Source organism: Phyllostomus hastatus, unplaced genomic scaffold (assembly GCF_019186645.2).
Source record: "Phyllostomus hastatus isolate PE091 unplaced genomic scaffold, TTU_PhHast_1.1 phas_contig_34, whole genome shotgun sequence".
Taxonomy (NCBI): Eukaryota; Metazoa; Chordata; class Mammalia; order Chiroptera; family Phyllostomidae; genus Phyllostomus; species Phyllostomus hastatus.
In genome coordinates this window covers 35285289-35308730 of record NW_025333857.1, presented here as the reverse complement: position 1 = coordinate 35308730, position 23442 = coordinate 35285289, and the positions used below count along the sequence as shown (strand labels likewise).

The following is a 23442-nucleotide window of genomic DNA, read 5'->3' as shown; positions in this document are numbered from 1 at the left end:
AGAGGGGATTTAAAGAGTGGGAGAAAGGAAGCTGAGTTTTCAGCCATGCCTGAAGTTCCAGCCTAAATAATGTTAATCTTTCTTAATTGCCACTTTTTATCCTCCTACTTTTTATATTTGTCAGAAAGAAGAAAAATGAACCCACAAGAGAGCACAGTGCAGTGAAAACAGCACATGCTCATGCTTTGCAAGGTTACCCAGCCGCTCTGGGTCTGTGTTCTAAAAAGAAGTGAATCTTCTTCACAAGTTTGTCAGGAGCATGAAATGGCAGAACGGTCCTGCATCCCACAGCACCACGGTCAGAAGATCACAGGAGCCTGATAAACATTAGATTTCCTTCAGGTTATGTATTTTGAATTACCCTGAACCATACAGTGGAAGTCTTCATTAGGATGCAGTCGATATTTAGTGTAGAACTTAAAATATTTCCAACCCACTTTAAAGAAAGATGGAAGGAAGGGAGGGAGGGAAAGAGCGGGGAGAGGGGGACAGAGAGAGAGAGAAACTCCATGGTTCAGATAGGATATGCAAATAGATAGCATTTCAGAGATGCACAGGCAATCGCTACTAAGTAAAATCTCAGTGTGCTCTCTCATAATTTTACTCTCTCCCCGGTAAGCACTGCACAGACCTGGTCTCCAGTGGAGAAAGCCCTAGAGCAAAAGAGTAGGGCAGCTTTTCAGGCGGCACTCCCCATGTGCTGGATCGATTTGGCTGCGGGAAGCTTCCATGGGGTATGCATGTATATTTCCCTTCCCCTTCCATTTTCCTGAGGTCTGAATCCACTCGATGGGTGCACCAAACTCTCATTTCTCGGTAATAGTGAATTCTGGAAAGCAAGCATTTTAAGTGTAACACATTGTCATTGTAACAGCCACAATTATGAGTAAATTTGATCTTGAAAGAAGCCAAGGCACTGGAATCCAGTAACTCCGTAGCAAAGCTACCCTTCTAATAAGGATAGAGTATCACAGTATTTTCCTGTGCGCTTCATCAGCTTCCTCTAACACAGGAGTGGGAGAGGGAGATCTTCAAGGATGCACTTACCTCCCTCCCAGGAGGTTCATTAAGCAACTTGTGGGCTTGTAAATTCATAAGCAACATCAAGGCTTACAAACACAGAGATAGATTACTGATGTTATTTGAGTGTAAAGTGACTGATGAACCTCATCTGAACAATAATGCACCTAAAAAGAAAAACGCTTCTCTGACGACCATCCCACAATCCATGTACAAACTCTGCATGAGAAGGAGAACAGGCCTGTTTCTAGAAACAAAATATCAGGTATGTTGCAAAATCGTCTTTTTGTATGTTACCATGTACTACTGTTCAGCCAAACAATTACCCGTTACTAACTTATTCAGATGGCCTTTTATTCTTGCTTGAAGTTTATCAGTTTAACATCTTCCCATGTAATGCTGAACACAGAGTTTTCTATAATATTAATAGCATTTCCTTCTCTATTCTTAGCTCAAAGAAGGGAGGGAAGCTTATCCCACAGGACTTTACTAGCACTCCTAAAATTCCATCTCTGCCCTGAATTCATATAATGGTAACAAAACCACATTTTTTTCCTTTCACTAAGGTCTGATTATTCTAACTACAGTATCAAATGGCTAGGGATTTGAGAGATGCTTAATACATTCTGTTGAATAATTGAGTAAATGAAAAAGGCAAGTACTTTTTTTTTCTTGCTATCTCCAACACAGTTGTAATTATGCATATACACATGCCTGCATGCATGTAAATAAAACTACCAAATTGTTTCTGCTTTTACGGAAAATGTAGGAAGGAGAGACAAGCAGGTGTCATCCTACGAGGTACCTGGCAGCAGCCTCTTATATTTGGCACCAGCCTCTGATCTACACAAAAGCACAATCCTATGGTGCAATTCATCGTCTCATCAGTCACTCAGCTAACTAAACCCTGCATCAACCTGACTTACTGCAATGCAACCTGACCTGGAGTAGCCACTGTCACATAGCAACCCGATACAATATTTATTGGGGACCTGTTACTGGTTTTTGGAGCCTCCCCTCTCCCACATCCCTTTTCCCCATTCTCACCTGTGCTGCTTCTTTACCATCAAACATTCATCTGTGGTGCTCAGAACATAAGGGTGGATTACATATACTTGCTTCTGAGATAATATAGGAAAGTAAAACATCTCTCCTGCCCAGGAAAGGAAAATGCTCCAAACCCACTCAAAAACAAAATCACCCGTGTGACAGACATTTTAGACAATGAAATTCAGTTCATAATATCTTCCTCAGGTTCCCAAAGTCAAAATGCAAAATGTACTGTAACGCATACTGACAACCTGGATTTATTTACAAGCTGCAAATTTCATAGCAGGGAAACACCTAAATATTTTTCTTCTATATCATATAGTTCATTCTTCTAGAAACCCCTGATTATGTGTTTGCTGTGTGTCTGGTAGTTGATCAAGAATTTACAAATGAACACACCAAAAGCTGAACAGTGCAAGTCCATCTTATAGACTTAAAAACATAATCCATTCAGTTTAATGAAGCTCTACTCATAATCACCCAGACCAGATATGACCCCAACTGGTGAGCAGACAAACTATGGCATATCCATACATGAGAATACCACTGGGTGACAAAAGGGAACCAGCTACAAACACACACAGCCTCATGGATGAAATCTCAAATGCACTATGCTAAGTGAAAGAATGCAGACTCGAAAGGCTACATATTTACACTATTCCATTCATAGGAAATAATTGGCCTAGAAAAGGCAAAACCGTAAGGACAGAAAACAGATCAGTGGTTATCAGAGCCTGGGCATGGGGGGAGGGTTGACGACGAAGGGGCCCAGAACTTTTAGTGGTGATGGAATTGGCCGATGCCTTTATCATGGCGGTGGTTACACAGCTGGATACATTTATCAACACTAACTGAACTGTACATCATAAAGGACAAATTTTACTCTGTATATTATACCTTAAGCAACACACTAAGCCCTTCGAAGTTAGTTCATGGCAGAAAAAAAGCAAAACAGTGACTGCGTCTGGGTGGAGAAGACCGACTGGGAAGGGGCTTGAGGGACGCTTGTGGGTGATGTGAGTGATCTGTATCTTGGAAGGGGTCCAGGCGATCCACGTGTGTGCATGTGTCAAAACTCAAGGACTATATGCTTTACACTTGTGAGTTTTGCTGTATGTGAATTTTACACTGAAAGAAAACACTGAAAACAAATGTATTAATGACATGCATGTATCTGGGAGGGGGAATGGACTGATGTCTGTAATTTGGCTTGAAATGCATCAAAAAATTAGATGGATTAATAGCTGAATAAAGACTGGTGGGTCCACAGATATGTAATAAAGGAAGTATGTAAATGTTAGTGGTAGGCTCTACGTGGTAAGTATTATGATACTCATTTTCAGTTCCTTAATTTGGCTCTATGTTTGAAAACTATTTTAATGAAATGCTGGGGAAATCAAATCTGATTAAAATATATACAAAATACACTGAAGATTTTAGAGTACTTAATAAAAACCATATGCCATTAACTCTTTAGAAAGATGCAAGGTATCATCATCCTATGACTATCCTTTTCTAGTCATATCACATATTATTCAGACTCAAAGCTTCTAAATTATTCCGCAAATGTAGAGCTGTGCCTGTCACTTCATACGGTTGGTTCAACTACAAGCCTGAATCAGACACACCAGGCTTTGCACGGGCCCACCTTATCCACTGCTGTGTCGGGCCCTCACAGAATGGCTTTGTGTTGTGTTAGCTCACAGTGCGGGTGCCGGAACTGGCGCATAGGGGGCGCTGTCTGTATTTCCAGTGGCGTAATCTCCTTGCTCCCCAAGGTCTGAGCTGTAGCCTTGAAGTCGGAAAGAGACAGCTTTATGTACTGGTGATTCACTTTGTTATCTCCCTGGGGTCTGTCTATACAAGGAGTCTTTGCCCTCTGGGGTAATTCAGCCCTCTCCGATTCGGTGCCAGGCTGGACTTCCGACCCTGCTCTAATCAGTTAATACTAACTGCTGGTTAGAACTTAAGCCTGTGGAGCTGGAACTTCTCCAGTGAAGGAGCACTGCTACAATGGCACCACTCACAGTATTTCCGAAATCTACAGATCTTCAAATCGTGTTGCTCTGCCTGTAAACATTCAATCCGAAAGCTGACTGCCGGTCAGAAGGCTGCTAAATAGATACTTTCATTTAAAATGTCCTTGGTGTGGCAGCTCCTAGGTTAGCTGTAGTGCCCCTCCCCCCATCTCCAACACACATACACCCCATTATAGAGGTTTGAGAGTCAGGTACTCAGGGAAAATTGGCTTTGTCTCTTGGAATCAAGGACAGTGTAAGTAGAGCATGATGACTACAGTTAACAATACTGTATTGCACATTTAAAAGTTGTCAAGAGAGTACATCTTGAAAGTTCTCATCACAAGAAATAAACTTTAACTATGTATGGTGATGGATATTAACTAGAACTCATTGAGGTGATCATTTTGCAAGGTATACAAGTATCAAATCATTATTGTGCACCTGAAACTAATATGATGTTATAGTTTACTGTAGTTCAATAAAAAAGAGGAAGAGGAAGAGAAGGAGGAGGAAGAGGGGAGGAGGAAGAGGAGAAAGAAAAAGAAGAGGAAGAGGGGGAGGAAGAAGAAGAGCAGAAAGAGGAGGGAGAGGAGGAGAAGGAGAGGAAGGGAGGGGGAAGGGGAGGAGAAGGAGGAGAGGGAAGGGGAGAAGGAGAAGAAACAGTAGCAGCAGTAGTAGTTCAGGAAATGTCTTACAAGAGGTTGAAAGTCTGTCTTTCTACCAAACAACAAAGAAGCAATTTGCATGGGTGAGGAGCACCTAATAGCTGGATTACAGATACCATTATATGCTTGGAAACCAATCTAAATGTCCCAACATACATATATGATAAAATAAATGATGATTATTCTGTACAGGTTCCTTCTTACTGATAATGTTTCCAAGGAGCACTTCACAGTGTAGGGAACACAGGAACTCTCCTGACTTACTATTGTCATGGCTTACTGGGATTTGGGTCGGTCTTTTCCCTGAGGCACGCCTCACCGCCTGTACCAATGTCCCAGTATCGGTACATTTTTTTCCTAATTCTTATCTCAAAATGATTTAGGTATAAATTAGGGTTGGCAGACTTACCAATAACACTGGATACTCAGTTAAATTTGTATTTCACAAAAACAAATAATGTTTTATAAGTTGTCCCATGCAGTATTTGGAACATGTTCGTACTAAATTTTTATTTTTTTTAATCTGGCAGTCATAGGTATAACTATAAACTTGAAATGTGTTAGTGAAAAGCTTTTTTTAAAGATTTTTAAAAAGATTTTATTTATTTATTTTTAGAGAGGGAAGGGAGGGGGAAAGAGAGAGAGAGAAACATCAATGTGTGGTTGCTGGGGGTCATGGCCTGCAGCCCAGGCATGTGCCCTGACTAGGAAACAAACCTGCGATGCTTTGGTTCGCAGCCCACGCTCAATCCACCGAGCTATGCCAGCCAGGGAGTGAAAAGCTTTTTAAAAAAATGTTAATTGATACCTTTTAAAGTCTCAGCTTTACAGTGTTGCTAACACTGGGTATGAGTATAGAAACTAATTATCAATAAAGACACTGAAACTGTTAAAGATTCTCCCTCCCTTGGTTCAGCCATCAATTCAAATGGCGGCATCAGCCAAGAAGTTGAGAGGATGCTGACACTAAGAAAGGCAGCAATGGAAGAATCAGGAAAGGTCAAGAGCAAAGATGTGGCATTAGAGACCAGGGCTAAGATCATCCACACCCTTATATTCCCAGTCATGATACAGAGCTGTGAAAGTTGGACAGTGAGGAAGAAGGCTGATAAAAAATTAATTTACTTGAAATATGGTGTTGGAGGAGAGCTCTATGGATATGCCAGAAAGACGAACAAGTGGGTCTTTGAGTAAATGAAGCCTGAACTTTGCTAGAGGCAGAAATGCCAAGACCAAGCTGCCCTACTTCGGGCACATCATCATGAGAAGGCAGGGTTCTTTGGAAAAGACAGTGATGCTGGGGAAAACAGAAGGCAGTAAGAAAAGAGGAAGACCACATATGAGATGGACTGACTCCATAAAAGAAGTCACAGGCAGGAGTACAGAAGCTGAGCAGGGCTGCTGAGGGTGGGCAACCTGGACACCACCAGTTCACAGGGTCACCAGGAGTCAGAACAAACTGAACATAACACACATAGGAACTGATGCTGAACTTTTTTTTTTTTGCTTTGGGCCTGGGCTTTACATTTGACTACATGGTAAGCTCTGTGAGGGCGATGACTAGGTCTTCTTTTTTAGCCTTATCAGCTGGGGTCTGCTCAGTACCTTCTGTGCAGTAAGCATTCAAAATTATCCATGGAAAAAGCAAGCAAATGAATGTCGAACTCCAGATCTCCCTCTCATGCTGCTTCATTCCTGGGGGATTTCAGTTTTCCCTGCCTTAAGGAACAAATCCATTTTTTCCCCAAGCCTTCAAGAAAGTCTCCATTTTTATCATTTTCTCTCTGTGGATAGACAGGTGTAAAAAGGGCTTCTGGTTGGTCCAACGGATGAGTCTGCAAAGCACATCCACACCTTATGGGACATTATTGTAATATTCCATGTAGAGCAAAGGCTGCCCTTGAGCTGGGCCTAGTAAATGCGCTCCAGGGACACTGTCTATCCAGCTTGCCCACTTGCTCACTCCGCTGCTCTTTGGTGCTTGTTTGGTGGGGGGTCGGGGGTGTGCGGAGAGGGAAGATGGCAGCCTGACAAACTCATACCTGAAAATGCTTGCTTAGCTTTGCCAATGGATTAAAAAAATCTATACATATCCACCAAAAACTTTCATCAATTGTGTTCATCGTTGATGCCATCTGATTTTAGTTTTGGCCTCATCTATGTCCATCTCCACCAGACCACCACCCTCCTACTGTATTTCTACTTTCTAATTTCCACAGCCAGGCTTTTTAAAACTTGCTCTGTTGTTTCTGAAAAACTTTTTTTGCTATTCAGAGCTGCCTTCTGGAACTCATGAACATCAGTAATAGTAATTACTGGTTTCATTACAGACTCCTGTATCAGTGAGAGGCATGTACTGTGAAAACAAAGCAGCAATATTACTTGTTCCTCATTTATCACGAGCATTGCTGAGTAGGTAAAGACTGTATCTGTTTCAAGAATGACCAGGTTAATTTCAAGTCTAACTGCAAAATCAGCTCTCTCAGGCAAAACAGTGTCTAGAGGGAGAACTGAATATGCTAAAAAAATATTCTAAGTTGTAGGCAGAAGGTACAAGAAGGAAGTTTGAAAAGACATGAGAACAGAGAATATAAAAAGGGCACATTTGCTGGGCAACTTGGACCAACAGTAAAATCACAAGTGACATTGGTTCAAGATGAGAATTAATGGATTGGAAGGAACATTAGGAAATAGTTCAATGGCTCCATGGTTTTATAAGTGAAGTACGCCCAATGAGGAGTGACGTGCTAACAGGAACTGAGGAGTAAAGCCGAGACCAGAATCCAAGTATCCAGTCCAGTACATGCCTCCTTCATTGGGTCATGCAGTGTCTCTCCAGCTGGCTGCTCCCATGTGCACACTAAAGCGAGACAGTACTATGCATGTCACCACAAAATGGTTTATGCTTGAAGGGGATTAAGAGAAAATTATAGTTGCTAGTTTTATTATTGCCTTTATTGTTTATTCTCCTATAAAAATTATTTTTAAAAAGATCATTTATTTATTAATTCACTCATTCCTCTACTGAAGGTCTTCTATGGCTCAGATATTATTTAAAGTCAAGGAAATACCACAGTTAACACAATGCATGGAACTCTGGCCTCCAGGGAGTGTGGATCCTGGATGGGAAAGACCAACAACAGCCAAATAAAGAAGCACTGTGGTTTTGAATTCAGATAGGCAACCAAGATAAAAGTAACATGTTAAAATAGCTGGGCAGATGACATGAAGGTTCTGTTTTAGTTAGCAAAGGTGATTGTAGAAGGTTCTTCAAAGGACGTGACACGTGCTTTGATGTGTAAAGGATGAGACAATATCTACTCTTCAAAAACCAAAGGAAGTACAATACATTCCAGGCAAAGGGTACGAAGGAAAGAATTCAGCATTTCAAGAGATAGAGAGAGACCACTGTGGCTGAGTGAAATAAGCAAAATGGAGGAAATCAAAGACTAAGTAAAGGAGATAGGAAGAGGCCTGGTCATGTTGGCCCCAGAATATCATTAAGAAAAAAATTGGATTTTACTTTAAAGTCAATGGAAAGCCATTGAAAGACTTGATCTTTTTACATGTTAAGAAGCTCACTCTGTGTGCAGAATCACTGTGCAGTGGAAGTGCAGGCAGCTGCTGCAGCCCAGGGCAGAGTTGACGGCGGATTAACCAGGCTGGTGGCTGAACCAGACAAGAAAGTCTGCAGATTCACAGCTTCAAGATAAAGTTTATGGTGAACCCAGCAGGATCTCTTGCTGGTTCCATGTGGAGAAATAAGGAAAAGGGTGAGAATCAAGGCTTCAAAGGGTTCTAATCTTGGCTTCGGCAACTGGATTAATCATAGTACTATTTATGGGGAAGGAAAAGGCTTGAGGGCCAGGGTGATGAGTAGGAATTGAAAGTATTGTATATGTCACATTTTGTTATAGATGCTTACCTAGACATCTGATTAGAGAAAGTAAGGTATGCGAGAGAAGGAGATACAAATTTAAAGCAAGGACACCAGGAAAATGGGGAGCCCTGGGCTTTCCACACTTCACAGGTGAGGTGGAGGAGGTGCCATCAATGAAGACAGAAGGTGCAAGAGAGGCAGGAAAAAAACTGGGATAATGTGGTCTCAGGAAACTGAGAGAGTCATTTTTTAAGAAGGACAAAATGACTGACCACCATGTCAAGTAAAAGGTACAGTCAGGTGAGAAATAGAGATGTATCCACTGGATGTGAAATACCAAAGCATTGTTGACATCAACAAAAGCAGTTCCACTATAAATAGTTTTGTAAAAAATCATACAGTATGGAAAAGTAATTAAGAGTTTTTAAATGTGTTTGTGTGTCCTTCCAAACCTATCCTGCATACAACCACACATATATATCCACACAGGTATTTTTAAACATAAATGGGAGCACATAGTTTTTTTTACATTGCTTTTTTTACTTTACATGTTATTTTAGAGACCTTTCTTATTGGTATGTATAGATTTATAACATCATTTTAATGGCTGCTTACGATTTTGTTTTACGAATTTAACCTATATTTTTTATCTTTACGTATATGTAATTCATTATACTATATTATACCATATATTTCTCTAAGTACATGCATGAACAATCATGAATCAAATGGAAAAAGACTTGACTGACGGACTAGTTAAGTGCTCACCCTACAGAGACCACAGCAGGAACCAAAACCCAAAAGTCGTTTCCACTGCACCATATTGCCTCCTTTTATGTTGTAAGAATTGATTGACATTTGGCAGAATTGAGCAGAGAAACAAAGCCCACAACATTATTAACAAATCAGGCCTTTTGAATGCTGATGCTTTAATTGGATTTCTTATTTACCCTTGCATTCATTACAATAAATACATGAACCAGTATAATCTCTCTTCAAAATGAGGCAACGTGGTTTTGGGTTTTGTTGTTGTTGCTGTTTTTTTTCTTTGCTGTTCTCACTTATTCACTAGGTTTGATTAGTTATTTTACTCTAATTTCCCCAAAGGTTCAATAGGGCCTGTGGTTCCAAAATTCCCTTCTTAAGTCCTGCTGAATGTTTGTATTCCTCCAAAACTCATGAATTGAAACCTACTCCCACTCGGGATGGGATGGGGAGGCAGGGCTTTCGTGGTGATTAGGTCATGAGAGTGGAGCCCCAATGAATGGGATTGGAGCTCGAGTGCTCCTTCCGCCATGGAAATTTGAAACATGAAAACCACCACCTATGAACCAGGAAGCAGGTGCTCACCAGACACCAGTCTGCCAGCGCCTTGCTCTTGCACTTCCTAGCCTCTAAAATCATGAGAAATAAACTCCTATTGTTCACAAACCACTCAGTGTGCGGTATTCTGTTGTAAGTAATCCAGACTAATGCAAACCCTATCTAGAAATTTAGAATGTTGTCATTACCCTACATGTTCTAGATCCAGCACCTACTTTTTTAGAATTTCACACTGTAGAGGTATTCAGTTAACTAAACAAGTAACAAAGCTTTTACATGTAGTACCTTTCCTCCAAGTGGCTAAAGGAACATGTAAAATCCATAATCTCTCCCTGCCCCCATCAAATCCCTCTTCCTCTTTTCACACGGCCACTCTATTGGACGTTTGTCCTCTGACTTCATCCTGTCTCCTCCAACCTTCACTCTCAGTTAAGACTGTTTCTCTCAGTGCAGTAATAGATGTCAGTGGAAAACTGGACAAAACATTAAAATAAAAGTTAGAAGGTGCTCCTCCACCTTCCCTTCACCCCCAGCAGCTTTCGTTTCAGAACTTAACCTGAGCCAGTTATTTTCTCCTACGAGACATCTGCACATCAGTTGGGAGACTAGGCCACAGAGAACGGTCACAGCTGAGCCCCTCCAAACAGGTGGCAGGTGAAGGGAAGAAAAGCAAAGGTGCACAAGTGCTGACACCTGCCTCTCGCGTCTTCCTTTCTCTCCTGACACAGCCACCTCAAGGGGCACAAACTGGGATTCCCCTCAGATGTGTTTTCTTCAGTCCACACAAATATTTTAAAACTTTCTAATTACTTGTAACACTTAAAATTGGGAAATGTTATGTAAAAACCCAGACGTGCCGGTTCTTTTGAGTTGGCCACACAACTGGACAGCTTGCCCACAGGACGACAACGGGGAGAGCTGAGTGGCATCTCTTCCATCACACACACAAAAGGCTCTGCACTTTCCCATGTGCTCAGTTATTTTATATCTGGCCCATCTCACTCACTCTTGTTATCCGTACCCTCACTGTGGGCATGTGGGGTTATAACCTTTCAAAACAGTGCTAAGGACTCTCTAATAAAGATTTGGCAACCTTTCCAAAGTAGCTGAGAATTTTTTTTTAATTCACTACTGACTATAAGGGATTTGGGTCATGACCCGAACTTTCCTGTCAGATAACCCAGCCCTGTGCAAACCGACTCTCTGGTTTCAGACCGTTAGACAACGTGGAGGTTGGAAACTAGACAGAAACAAAGGGGAGGTGAAGAAGATGGTGGAACCCACATCTCCTCCTGTGCTTCCCACACCCCTAGCTATCTTGCTACCATGAACGTATCAAAAGTTGCAAACTTATAGCTAAAATGCTTCACCCAGGCACCTATACATTCAAGTGGGGTTTTTGAAGATCCAGAAATGCTATCAAAAGCTAAAGACAGAAAATTGTAATAGTTGCATTTCGTAGCTGCTAAAAAGGTGGTCAAGAAAGTAGCCTAAAACAAGAGAGACCCTCCCAACTAGCCCCTTGGCCACCATGCCCATGTTCTTTCTGCTTGTCATCAGATCCAAGCCCACACTGCTTCCAGAAGAATTCAAGGTATTTGGTAACTACTTTTGTTTACTGGTGCAGTGTGGAGAGGCAAATGTACAATCACCCAGTTATGACACATATGAGAACACAAAGCCTCAGGTGCCTGCCTGGGGGAACACAGCCTCTCTCATCCCTCAACACACCAGGGTCATTCCACAGGCTGGATGAGCATAGCCCTGGAAGGTTACATTATAAAACTGAACTTCACAAAACAAAGTCCAACCATTAAGCTTTTATCACATTAAAATCGAAGAGCAGAAAATTAACCTGCTACAGAAAGCAGCCCCCAGGAGCACCGGCTGGAAGGAGGGCAGGTGGGGTGAGAGGAAGTCAGGGTGAAACAGATTTTGCAGCTGCATCAGGCCAACTGGAATTGGATTAATATAAAAGCATGGCTGCGACTCATGCATGGGAGCCAGGTAAGACTGCCTGAGCATTTATGTCCAACTAGATAAAGTTCCTTTACCTCCACAGGTCCAAATGGCTTATCTTGGGGCTAAGAAAAAGAAATGAACTAATGTACTGGTTGTCTCCACAGATCAATCAGCAGTGGAGAATAAAATCATTCTGAAATTACAAAGTGAATTCATGGGGATGGGGTCTGCCTGATAAGAAGTGGATTTGCACAACTTTTCAGGAACACAACCGCTTTGTAAAGTGAGGTACTGCCACACTCCGTCCATCCCATGTCCTTCACTCTTGAGGCAAAAAGAGAAACTCCAGTCATCTGGAAATCAAATCTTTGGCACAATAGGTACTAGCCTGGACTAGTGAGGAACTTGAACTTCCCTTTCTTCTTTCACAAGTCTGATTTCCTCTGATCCTGATAACTACCTCTAATCACTTCATTTCTCTCCTCCTATTCTTTTTCTATACCCCTTTATTTGTCATTCTATAAACGCTCTGCTTAAAAATTCTCTTCAGAGGAAAAGGTTTATGTATAAATGTAACAAACAGGCCATACCTCTGGCAGCTAAAGCCTTGCAGTTAATTCTGAGCCACTGAGGGACAATCGCTACTCCAGCAGAACAAGTGAGGGGCTTCAAATATTTACCAAGCTGTTACACCTAAGCCTGGATAGCAAAAGTGGACCCAATGGATAGAAGATGCAGGCAGATTATAACTGAATGAGTTAAATCTCTCCCATTATAGAAATGTTTGCCTTGTTGGGTGCGGTACACTTTGTCACTGGCCATGCTTAACAAACCTGAAAAAATTCCTCTTAGGTGTGTGATGGGGAGTATGCTAGCACTGGATAAGAAAGAGGTTATTCTAATTCTAAGGAGCCTGTGATTCTGTAATAAATAATATTGTAGGTATAGTTTTATCCCATAGTTGAGATACACAGCTGTTCACATGCATGTGATGAGGCGAGTTGACTGAAGAACAACTTTAAGAAGAAACAAGATAGGAGAGGTGCCCATCTGTGATCCCACAGTGGGGTGTGATTCTATCCTAGATGGGGGGGAGACCTGAAAGTAGAGTGGAAGACAGAAAATATTTTGGAAAAGAGGTGGGAAAGCCAGAACCTTCAAGATAAGTCTAATGCTCAAAAGCAGCTGTGCTTACGTAACTACTCATGGGTAGGACACAGGTGCCTACCTTCATGGCAGCTTCTGTTTATTTTTTATTTTAAAGAGCCCACTGTAATAGGAAATTTAGTGTTCTGGCTTTTTTGTTCTGGGTGAGAAGGATAATGAAAGAAAATCATCTCCTCCGCCCCCACTCAGGTCTGCAAGGGCAGCTTAAAGAGCTGGAAAGAACTTCCATTCCAGAACACAGATATGGGTAACACCCTCCTCGACCAAAATGCCACAGAGCGGGCAAAGATTTCTAAACAGATTAGTGAGAGGCTTCTGAGCATATTAACTCAAGACTATTGTTTCTGGAATTTAGCTTAGGCCTCTTGGGGAAAAGTTGGTCAGGTAAAAAGAAAGATAGTATAGATAAGAAAACTGTAAGACTCACTGGTCCAACTGCTATAATATTGTCCCAGCACTATCTGCAAAACTGTTCTTACTGTACAAGTGATGATATCTTAGAGGTGTGTAAATCTCTGGCATCTCAGAAGCTAATCATAACATAATGTTCACATCCGGGAACCAGGCTATTCTTGCTCTCCTGGATCATGTGCCCCAACTGACCGCAGCACTTTCTTAGCAAAGGAGGCCTGCTCTTACAATGTTGTTACTTGTGGATTCCCTTCTTTAGGACCCTCTAAGTAAAAACAAAGGCAGGGGGGAAAAGGAGCCATGCCATTTACTATGGCAAGTAAAAGCCAGGATCTGTTTAGTGTGTGTATTTTCCATTTCTTGAGAAAATGGTGATCAAAAACAGCCCCAATGGCATGGCCATTTTTTCCCACCAAGCCACTCCACATGGTCCCATCACCCCAAATCACACACGCGCCCAAGATTAAAGAAAAGGAGGCCCGCCTAAGAAAGCCAGTTTTCTGACACTTGCTTTACATCCCCAGTGGGTGGCTGGGAGTGAAAAATACAAAGTCAGCCTGTGGAAATTTGCAGAGTTTCAAAGTATCTGCCTATAAAACACTTAATAATTAATTAGGAAGGGGGAAATGGTCATCTTAAAGAAGAGAAAACCAAGTGCCCAAAGTGAAGATCGTGAGTGAAAAACCAGTCAGCACCAGGCTCCTCTTGATCTGATTCACTGAGAACGACACAGCACTTCCCTGGCATTCTTGCTAAACCTGAACCTTACCGTCTGATTAGATGGGCTCCCAAATACCTGGCCTAGAATCTTCAAAGAAGTTATAGCTCATGAAAGAAAAAGAAATAAAAACAGGAGGAAGGATGACTGGGTACACAAAGGGCACTCAAGCAAAATGAAAACTAAATGTGATCCTGGCTGAGAAGAGAGACAATTGGCAAAATTTGCATAAAGTCTGTTGATTAGATAATAATATTGATGTTAATATCCAAATTTTCATCAGAGTGTTAACTGTGGTACTTTTAGTTATATAAAAAATGTTCTTGAATTTAGTAAATTACAGTGAAACATTTAAAGTTAAAGGGGCATCATGTCTATAATTTGCTCCCAAATTTTCAGGGGAAAAATGTATATACATATATACCTATATATATATACATGTGCATACATGTATGTGCATGTGTAAATGGAACAGAGAGAATATAATCAAGTCAATATGGTAAAATGTAAATGTCTACATTTGAGGAATCTGGGAAGAGCATATAGGGATGCTTCATAACATTTTTGCAACTTCTCAGTGAGAAGAAAGTTTTTTCAGAATTAAAAAGGAAAAAAAAACCTAAGCAGGTCTGAGCTTTTTGAGGAAGGCACTGGTGAAGGAGAAGGAATGTGGTGGACTCCATCTCCCCGGCGCCCTACCCCCAACACTGAGAAGCACTGTAGTGTCCTGGGTCTCCCTGAAAGCTGCTGCGGGAGACCCTGCAGTGAGCTCCCTGAGGGAGATACTGCTTTATCTCCATATGTCCAGAGCCTAACACAGGACCTGACATATACGAGGGGCTCAAGATATGGCCAATGAATGAATGAACAGACTTAATGAATAAAAATATCTGAATATTGTGGGCAAACCCCAATCTGTGGTACTTTATCTACAAAGTTGGTAGCATTGTGACCCTCTTGTATAAATGGCTGGGTGTGAGTGAGGGGCAGGAGGCATCAGAATGAAGAGTCAGATACTATTCTTTCCTGGGTTGCTCTTGTTATTGAGGAGGAAGGAGAACTGAGCATGTCCCCTAGAACTGGCCTGAAATGGCCCTGCTCCTCTGGACTGGGTGAGGAAGGGCATACATTCCAGGCACTGTGTGTCCCAGCATCCAAGGTCTATACTGGATCCCAGGCAAGCTATTTAATGCACTGAGATAAGAAGAAATTTAGACCAAGATCCCCCAGATAACAGTAAGGATCCAATAGCTACACATTCGTTAAATCCTTCATCATGCACACAATATCTCCTTACACTCTGTTCTTACTTCCCAAACCAACTAGTGCTTGGTTTCTTCAAATTCACATCGCCGATGCAAGGATGTCTGGAGTTGGGATCGTTTTAATTACAATCGAAGTTCTAGAAAGCTTCAAAAAAGTCACTTAACATAAAAAACATGACTTTGCTTCAGAAGCTTAGCTATTTCAAGGACATCATAAGAGACTGCTTTTCCAAAAACATTTAATTGTGAAGAGAGATGATGGGGGAAAATTACAATCCACAGACAACCAGAGTGGAAGTGTTAGGGGAAGTTCCTGTGACCCACAGAAAGCTGGGGTCTATGGCAGATGGGCTTTTTCTAACTACCACCAAGATGCAATTTCATAGTCATGAATATTGTGCGATAATATTCCAGAAAAAAATTAAATAAGGTGAACCAAGGTAAACAACAGAGGGCAGGACTCCAAAATGCAAAACTGATTTGCATGTTAATTCAACTAGGGACCTTGTTGCTTTAAAAAAGGAATATAATTTTCAAGAATCTCTAGGTAGGACTTCTATGCTCACTGGCAGGGACTTGTTCTCCACTTTATTTGAAAATAAGCTCATATGGCAAACCCAAACATAATGGGGAAAAATATCCCTCCCTAATCAGTAAATAATAAGTGAGCCCACAGTGGGACTGAGGCAGGATGGGAGAGCTACTCTTTCTATCTACTAGCCAACATCTGGGAGGCCAAACAGTTCTCTGCCCGAGTCAGGCCCCTCCTCTAACTTAGTGAGGACAGATATTTAACTCCCCCTCAGAGTTCCACTTTCCAGTGAGTAGTCCATTACTCCCTAGTGCCCTCCAGCTGCCTATCGCCCAGTTCAAAGCTGTTCCATTTCTCGAAAACAGAGTGGGAGGACTAGGACATATCCTATCTCCTCCTAGGTTGTCCCAGGGCTATGTCGTCTGGAAAACCCAAATGGGCTTGATGTAAAGACAACATGGAAGAAAGACACCTGATGAGCCCGAAGGGCAGGAGCCAGCTCCTATCCCGGCTGTGCTCAACATTCCTGTTGTCCCAGACACGGTCTAGTCCATGGGCTGCCAAGGGCGTGGCTCTCTCAAAGCCAGCTGAAACTTTGAGGATTCATGGCAACCTAAGGGCTGACCTAAGAGTTTTGGAGGAGACCCCTCTCATGAGTTCAGACAGAGCCTCAGATCTGTATGTAAATAGGTAAGTAAGAGTGTGTGGTATTCTTAATGCTTCGACACTTCTCAATCAACCTCTATCTCTCCTACACACATCCCTTCTCATTTCTCCATGAGAACCTATACTTATGATACACTCGGGCTGTTCTACAACTGGAATAATAGTGACACTTCAAAAAAAATCAAGCCATTGCCTATTTTTGTCTGAAGAGAAAGCAAAGACACTGGCAAAGGATAGTATGACAACCCTTGAAATTTGAGCCTTCATACTGGTCATCAGTTCCCAGTGTAATATTACCAATGAAAAATGCAGAAGCTAGGCCTTTTGGTCCACACCCAACTGGTTCTTCTTACCTTTGGTTCCATTGAAATGAAACTGTGGGTTCCTCTGCTCGAGAGAACTGACCTTTTAATCGTCCTGCTGTGGTAGAAGTGGTAATAGTCCTTCAGGGCCCCGATCTGCAAAGACAGGAGGGAAAGAACAAAAGAGAGTTAATGTATGAAAAGTCTTGTTTTCCTGTTTTTCATTGAAATAACAACACCAAACAGAAACAGGTCCATAAATTATGCAGTTGTCTGCTCTGCTTAAATGTTACTTGAACCTTGGTGATCACTTTCCAAAGGGAGGACACGCGATATGAAGTGGAGTGTCCTTGAGGCAGTGACTACAGAACTGAAGGTTACAATGGAGTGGCTAAGCCTCTCCATAGCTCCCTCTTAATGTTTAATTTATATGCAGCATTTTAAGTAATTCTATATCAATCTATATCCAAATGTGGGAAAGAGAAAGAGTCAAATAGCTATCTGGTTATAAAAACACACTACATTCTATTTGTTCTGAGAATGTACAGTGAAGGACCTTGTTAGATTATTTATATCATTTATTTGAAACAAGTCCAAAGCAGTTGATCATTCACAAAGAAAACACTACTTTGTTTCCTGACTTCAGTAGACAGTATAAATACACAGCATTTTTTCATTAACCACACCACTAAAAGGTGGCCATTTCAAAAACAAAACAAAGATCATACCTTCTACTAATCAACCAAGCTTCCTGTGTAAACATAGTTCAATCCAATTCACCTCAACCACTTCTTTAACAAATTAGACTTATTATTTGTGTACCCTGTTCTCTCTCTCTTTTAAAATATTTTATTTATTTGTTTTTAGAGAGAAAGTGAGGGAGGGAGAGAGACAGGGAGAGAAACATCGATGTGAGAGAGAAACATCAATCAGTTGCCTCTCGTACCTGCCCCAACTGGGAACCAAACACACAACCCATGCCTGAAATTGAACTGGTGATCTACCAGTTTGTGAAACTACGCTCAACCAACTGAGCCACACCAGTCAGGGCTACCTCCTTCTTCAGTACAAAATAGTGAGTGTTGTTTAAGATAGCTTTGAAAGTAAGTCCCTGTCCACTTTAGGAAAAAATGAACAAAATCCCCAACAACTGTATTCTCCTGGAAGATTAAGAAATGTGATCCCATAATGGAACTCGAACAATCACAACAAATAAAGACAGGAGAGTGTGGTTCGAGGTCCAGCTGACACTCCCCAGAGGTGGCTTCTTGGCCAAATCACATGTACTTCCTATGTCTCAGTTTCCATTTCTATAAAATCAGACTTTGGGCTAGTTGATTTCTAAGATCACTGCAGCTTTCAAATTCCCTTCCTTGAAATGACACTTTCCTTGCTTTGGGCAAACACAATACATCAAATGGAACTTTCTCCAGAACACCATGACTTTGTCCTAAAAGCATGTGACCATCACCAGGATGTTTTCCAATGGGGACAGTTCAAAAATTGAAAGAAAAAAAAATCACTGGCCCACTTTAATTTTTCCAGATAAAACATTTATTTCTTATTCTCCTATTTCCATCGCATTCTCAGTCATTGCCCATCTCTCCTGATAAGGGTGATCAACCTAATTTCTGTGCCATTTAATAGTTATCTCCCCATTGGGACTTGATGCACTAATTGAATGTCCCTAATCCTCATTAAATTTGAAGGCCTGAAGTCTCATACTCACATTTTTTATTCAAGTGGAAACTGCCTGGATATACACAGAAAAGATCCTGGACTCTGAACACAAATATGGAACAAAGACAAGGAGATCCCAACTGAACCCTCTAATCTCGGTGGCCCTGGACTCTGAAACTGCAGCCAACAATGAGGACGAGGGCACCACTGCCAGCCCTGGTCTCCAACCGTGTTCCAGGAGGAACCAACAGGCTGATGATGTTAAGACTCCAGAGGATGAAGGGCAGAATTCAAGGGGGTGTGTAATACTTTACAAGAAAATATTAAAAGCTCAAAAAAATTGAGTGTTTTGCCAAGAGTGCTCCTTGGAAAAAATAGTACTTCTTGTGGAAAGGAACTTAGAATCGCTGAGGAAGAACTTTACACAAAACCTACTGCCAGTGTGAAAATTGCCAGCATGTTTAAAATCATGTCCACTCAAATATCATGGAACCTCATTGATTATAGGAAGTGGGAGAGTTCAACTTAACTATTAAGTTCAAACTACGGGTGAAACACACCCTGAAGATACCGCATTTTGCCATGTATAATGCGCTCCCATATATAATGTGCACCCACATTTTTGGCACAAACTTTCAGATTTTTTCAGGAAAAAAATCTTTTGTTTTAATTTTTTAATTCAATTTTGTATATATTTATATTTAGAAATGAAAACTGATTATCATATTCAAGGGTGGTATTTTGCACATAGATATCATTATTGCTTTCTAGAGTTATACTTTTAACACATACACATAAATAAAAGATTCAAAAATGTTTATATAGATATGGAATTAGTACCACTCATGTATAATGCGCATTATTTTTCCCTCAAAAATTTGGGCAAAAAAGTATGCATTATGGTTGAAAAAATATGGCCTATTCAGACCCTTTGTGGCCTCACTGGTACCAGCTGGACCCGTGGCCCAATGTAACATACAGAAAGGTAGCAAACGGAACCCTGTCCTGACTTAGCTGGCTCTGGGATCTTGGGTACATCACGTACACTCTTTGGGCCATGGCTCCCTCAAATGTAAAAAAAAAAAAAGAACACAGGAGAGATAGCAGACAGAGAGGGGCATCATAGTCAAATGGGGGATAATAATATCTATGGGCGAGTATCATTGTAAGGACTGACTCCAGTAACAGCTGAACTGCCTGGTCTAGTCATTGCCTGGTACCTAGTAAATGGTGCCCTTACAAATGTCGCCTCTTACCCTCTAGTTAATCCCTCCCCCCATTCTTCAGTTAGGGTTCCTCTTGGCCTACCCTGGTGTCTCCTCTCCACTTCCCTTATTTCATTGGCAAAAGTCAAAGAGCTAGTGATATGCTATTGGCAGGGATGCAGGCACAAACGTGGCTTCCACGTGGTTGGTAAAGAGCACAACCAGGGAGGGACCAGGGCTCTGAGAGCAAGTTGGTCACATCAGTAAAATTATACACAGTAACTAACCTTTGACTCACCCTTCCCACATCTAAAAATTTACTCCACAAATATAGTCACTTATGTACTGGGTTGGCCAAAAAGTTTGTTTTTTGTTATTTTTTCCCTATAAGATGGCTCTAGTAGTGCTTAGTCTTTAACTTCATTCAAAAAAATTTTGTTAGATTATATTGTGACAGCTGGCATATTAGCATGCATTTAAAAAAGAAAACTTATCAGTATTGGTGAATTTTTGTGTAGCCATTTTAATGTTGAAGATGGAAGAAAATAAGCAACATTCTCAGCATATTATGCTTTATTATTTCAAGAAAGGTAAAAATACAACTGAAACATACACCAAAAAGGTTTATGCAGTGTATAGAAAAGGTGCTGTGACTGATCAAATGTGTCAAAAGTGGTTTGCAAAGTTTCGTGCTGGAGAATTCTCACTGGACAATGCTCCATGGTGGGGTAGACCAGCTGAAGTTGATAGCGATCAAATTGAGACATTAATTGAGAACAATCAATGTTAAACCACATGGGAGATAGCTGAATACTCAAAAAATCCAAATCAATAAACTTATTGGTAAAAATGAAAAATGTGTCTTTTATTTTACAGAAGGGAACCAGACAGACTTGTTGGCCAACCCAATACAAGAAGGGATATTAGAGCAAATTTTGTAAAAGCAAAAAAAAAAAAAATGCAAAAAAAATTTGGCTGCCATCAACAGGAGATTAGTTCTACATGAACTAAAAATGAGTTGATCTCCAATGCAGTCATAAATAAATAAATGTGCAAAATGGGTATGTAACCTGACCTAATTTTTGTAGCAGAAAGAAAGAAGAATCTATAATACATTTATGCTTCTGTGTGCAGGATACTTCAGGAAGGACACTTGAGAAACTGAAAACAGGAACTTTCATTTTTTATGTGCCTCCATTATTTTAAAAATGAAACTAATTACAATGAAAGAAATAATACCAACACATGAATGACACAGAACAAACAGCAACCCCACCTACTTCTCCAGGGGCAGATTCGCTCCCAAAGCTCAATGCGGCTGGCACATGGGCCACATCTATTCAGGCTACTCACTCCCAATAGCAGTGAGCCCACTGCATCTCCGCCTTTCGTGGATTCCGTGTCCTTTATGAAGTTATGGAATGGTGCCCACTGACTGACTGATGTCTCCTTTACTGAATGCCAACCTTATGCCAGGCATCTTACTGCCCCATTGCAGGTTATCATATTTAACATCATTCCTCCAAGAGTCCTAAAAGATACATATCATTATCTCCAATTTCATATACAAGGCTACTGAGGCTCTGACAGTGCCCAAATGTATAAGGCTGGTATTGGGAGGTGGTAAAATGTAAATCTTTGCTGAATATCTAGCATCAGGGTGAATTTAGTTAAGTTTCATGGAGCATTTTATCGATGGGCTCAAAAGACACATTCCAACATCCTTCTGGTGAGTCTTTCCATGCTGCAGAGCTAAAAGCCGAACTCAGTGAAGCTACGGTTCTGAACATGACTAAGGTTCTACCAATCAAAGACAGACTACAGCATCACGGGGCACACTCTCAGAGGGGTAACGGTAGTTGTGGCACAGGTCTTAGTGTCTGGCTACCCGCTTTCTGGGCATCCGTTTACACACCCTGTTCTGTTGGTAAGAGATTGGAGAAGAGCTACAGAGGGGAGTTTCCTCATTCCTCAGTTCCCCGACTGAGGCAGAGGCAGCAGCCCTTGTGGAGGACCATTCTGGGGTACGGCTTCAGGGCCCATTTCGGAAAGCTTGGCCCTCCTGGTTGATTCTACAAGCTACTTAATAGCCTACACTGAATGCCTTCCAAAGTAGGCCAAATAGTAGATTCAGTTTCAGGCTCCCTTGCATATCTAAAACTGAAGAAGTCAGAACTTCTGAAAAATTAGCCATGCATTTACACAATCTTGTACAACTTAGAGAGCCTCAAAGTTAAGTATCTCTTGAGTACCAAAGTTAAGAACCTCATGCACCAGTGAGCCACAGGCTACTGGATGGGTCTGTTCTGACATCCTGTTCGATGCCTATACACTTGCTTCATCTTCTCAGAGCCATCTGCACCACGCTCTGCTCTCACATCTGCCTCCCACCCAGTAGGCCAGAATTACAGTTACAAAATTTGGCTGTGGCATGTGTCATATCCATGCCTAAAACCCTTCAGTGGCTTTCCTTTGCTCTTAAATAGTAATAGTTAACATTCAATGTGATTTATTAATATACTTGTGAAAGTAAATCAGAATAATAATATCATATCAACATTTATGTGGCACCAGGAACTATTCCATATGCTTTACTGAACACATCAAATAAAGACCACTGTTGTCCTACTCTGACCTCCAGAGCCTGCATGACCTGGCCCAGCCTCCCCGCCCAACCTCTCCTTACATTAGACCTGCTCCCAGTGCTCTGGGCCCCAGCCACACTTGCCTTTTGTCACTTCTGGGGCTGTGTCATGGCAGCTGCTGCCTCTGCCTACAAAACTCTCTCCTACTTCCACCCTCTCCACCTCACTTCCTCTTCCTCATCCTCTGTGTCTCCATCAAGTAGGACGTATTCAAAACTCCCCAGCCCAGGCCATGTCCCATTACCACGTCCTCTCGAAGATCACAGTAGTTATGCTTTGATTAGTACAATTACCTGTTTCATGTCTGTGTCCCACCTACATTCTCCAGTGAGGCAGGGACATATCTGTCTTATTCACTATTTTGTTCCCAGCTCCTAGTACATGGTTTGACACACAGTAGGTTCAAAGAAAAGACTGATGAATGAATGAATATGAAAATCAGATTCCTTGAATTGCTTAAATTACAAACATTAGAGCTCTATGTAGTTCAAAAATCTTTGGTATGAGAATTATAGAAATAAAGTTAATTTTGTCAAAAATGGTTGAATTCTGCCTTAACTGAAGTACCAACTCTTCCAGGCTTATGGTTCTGAAGGTTGTAGGCTGAGATATCTCTGCGCTTTGCTTTGCTTTGCTTTGCTTTGCTGGCAAGACAAGAGGTAAAGAGCAGTGTGCATTAGTTCAATGATTCTACCTCATCCAAACAAAATAATCTGTCACCTCCCAGGATTTCATATATATTTAAAAGCATGTTTATGTATCTTATCTATTAATATGTATGTCTCTCATTGGCAAGAATTGTGTCTTTCATATTCTTTCAAGAGCACTGAGCATGCTGAGGGCATTTAATAAACATTAAGAAGAAAAATGTCATAACATGTTGGGAGTTACTCAAAAGAAAGACAGTGTATGAAAACAGAGCAGTCGTAT

At 41.3% G+C, this 23442-nt stretch overlaps 1 protein-coding gene across 4 annotated transcripts in view; it reads right to left on the bottom strand.

The window, feature by feature from the left end:
- PCSK5 (proprotein convertase subtilisin/kexin type 5) overlaps positions 1-23442 on the bottom strand; it is a 419139-nt gene that overhangs the window by 361800 nt on the left and 33897 nt on the right. For all 4 annotated transcript variants that reach the window (XM_045840308.1, XM_045840309.1, XM_045840310.1 and 1 more), the window contains exon 2: positions 17034-17138. In XM_045840308.1, the coding sequence (XP_045696264.1) occupies positions 17034-17138 (105 nt within the window). The remainder of the gene's footprint in view (positions 1-17033; positions 17139-23442) is intronic.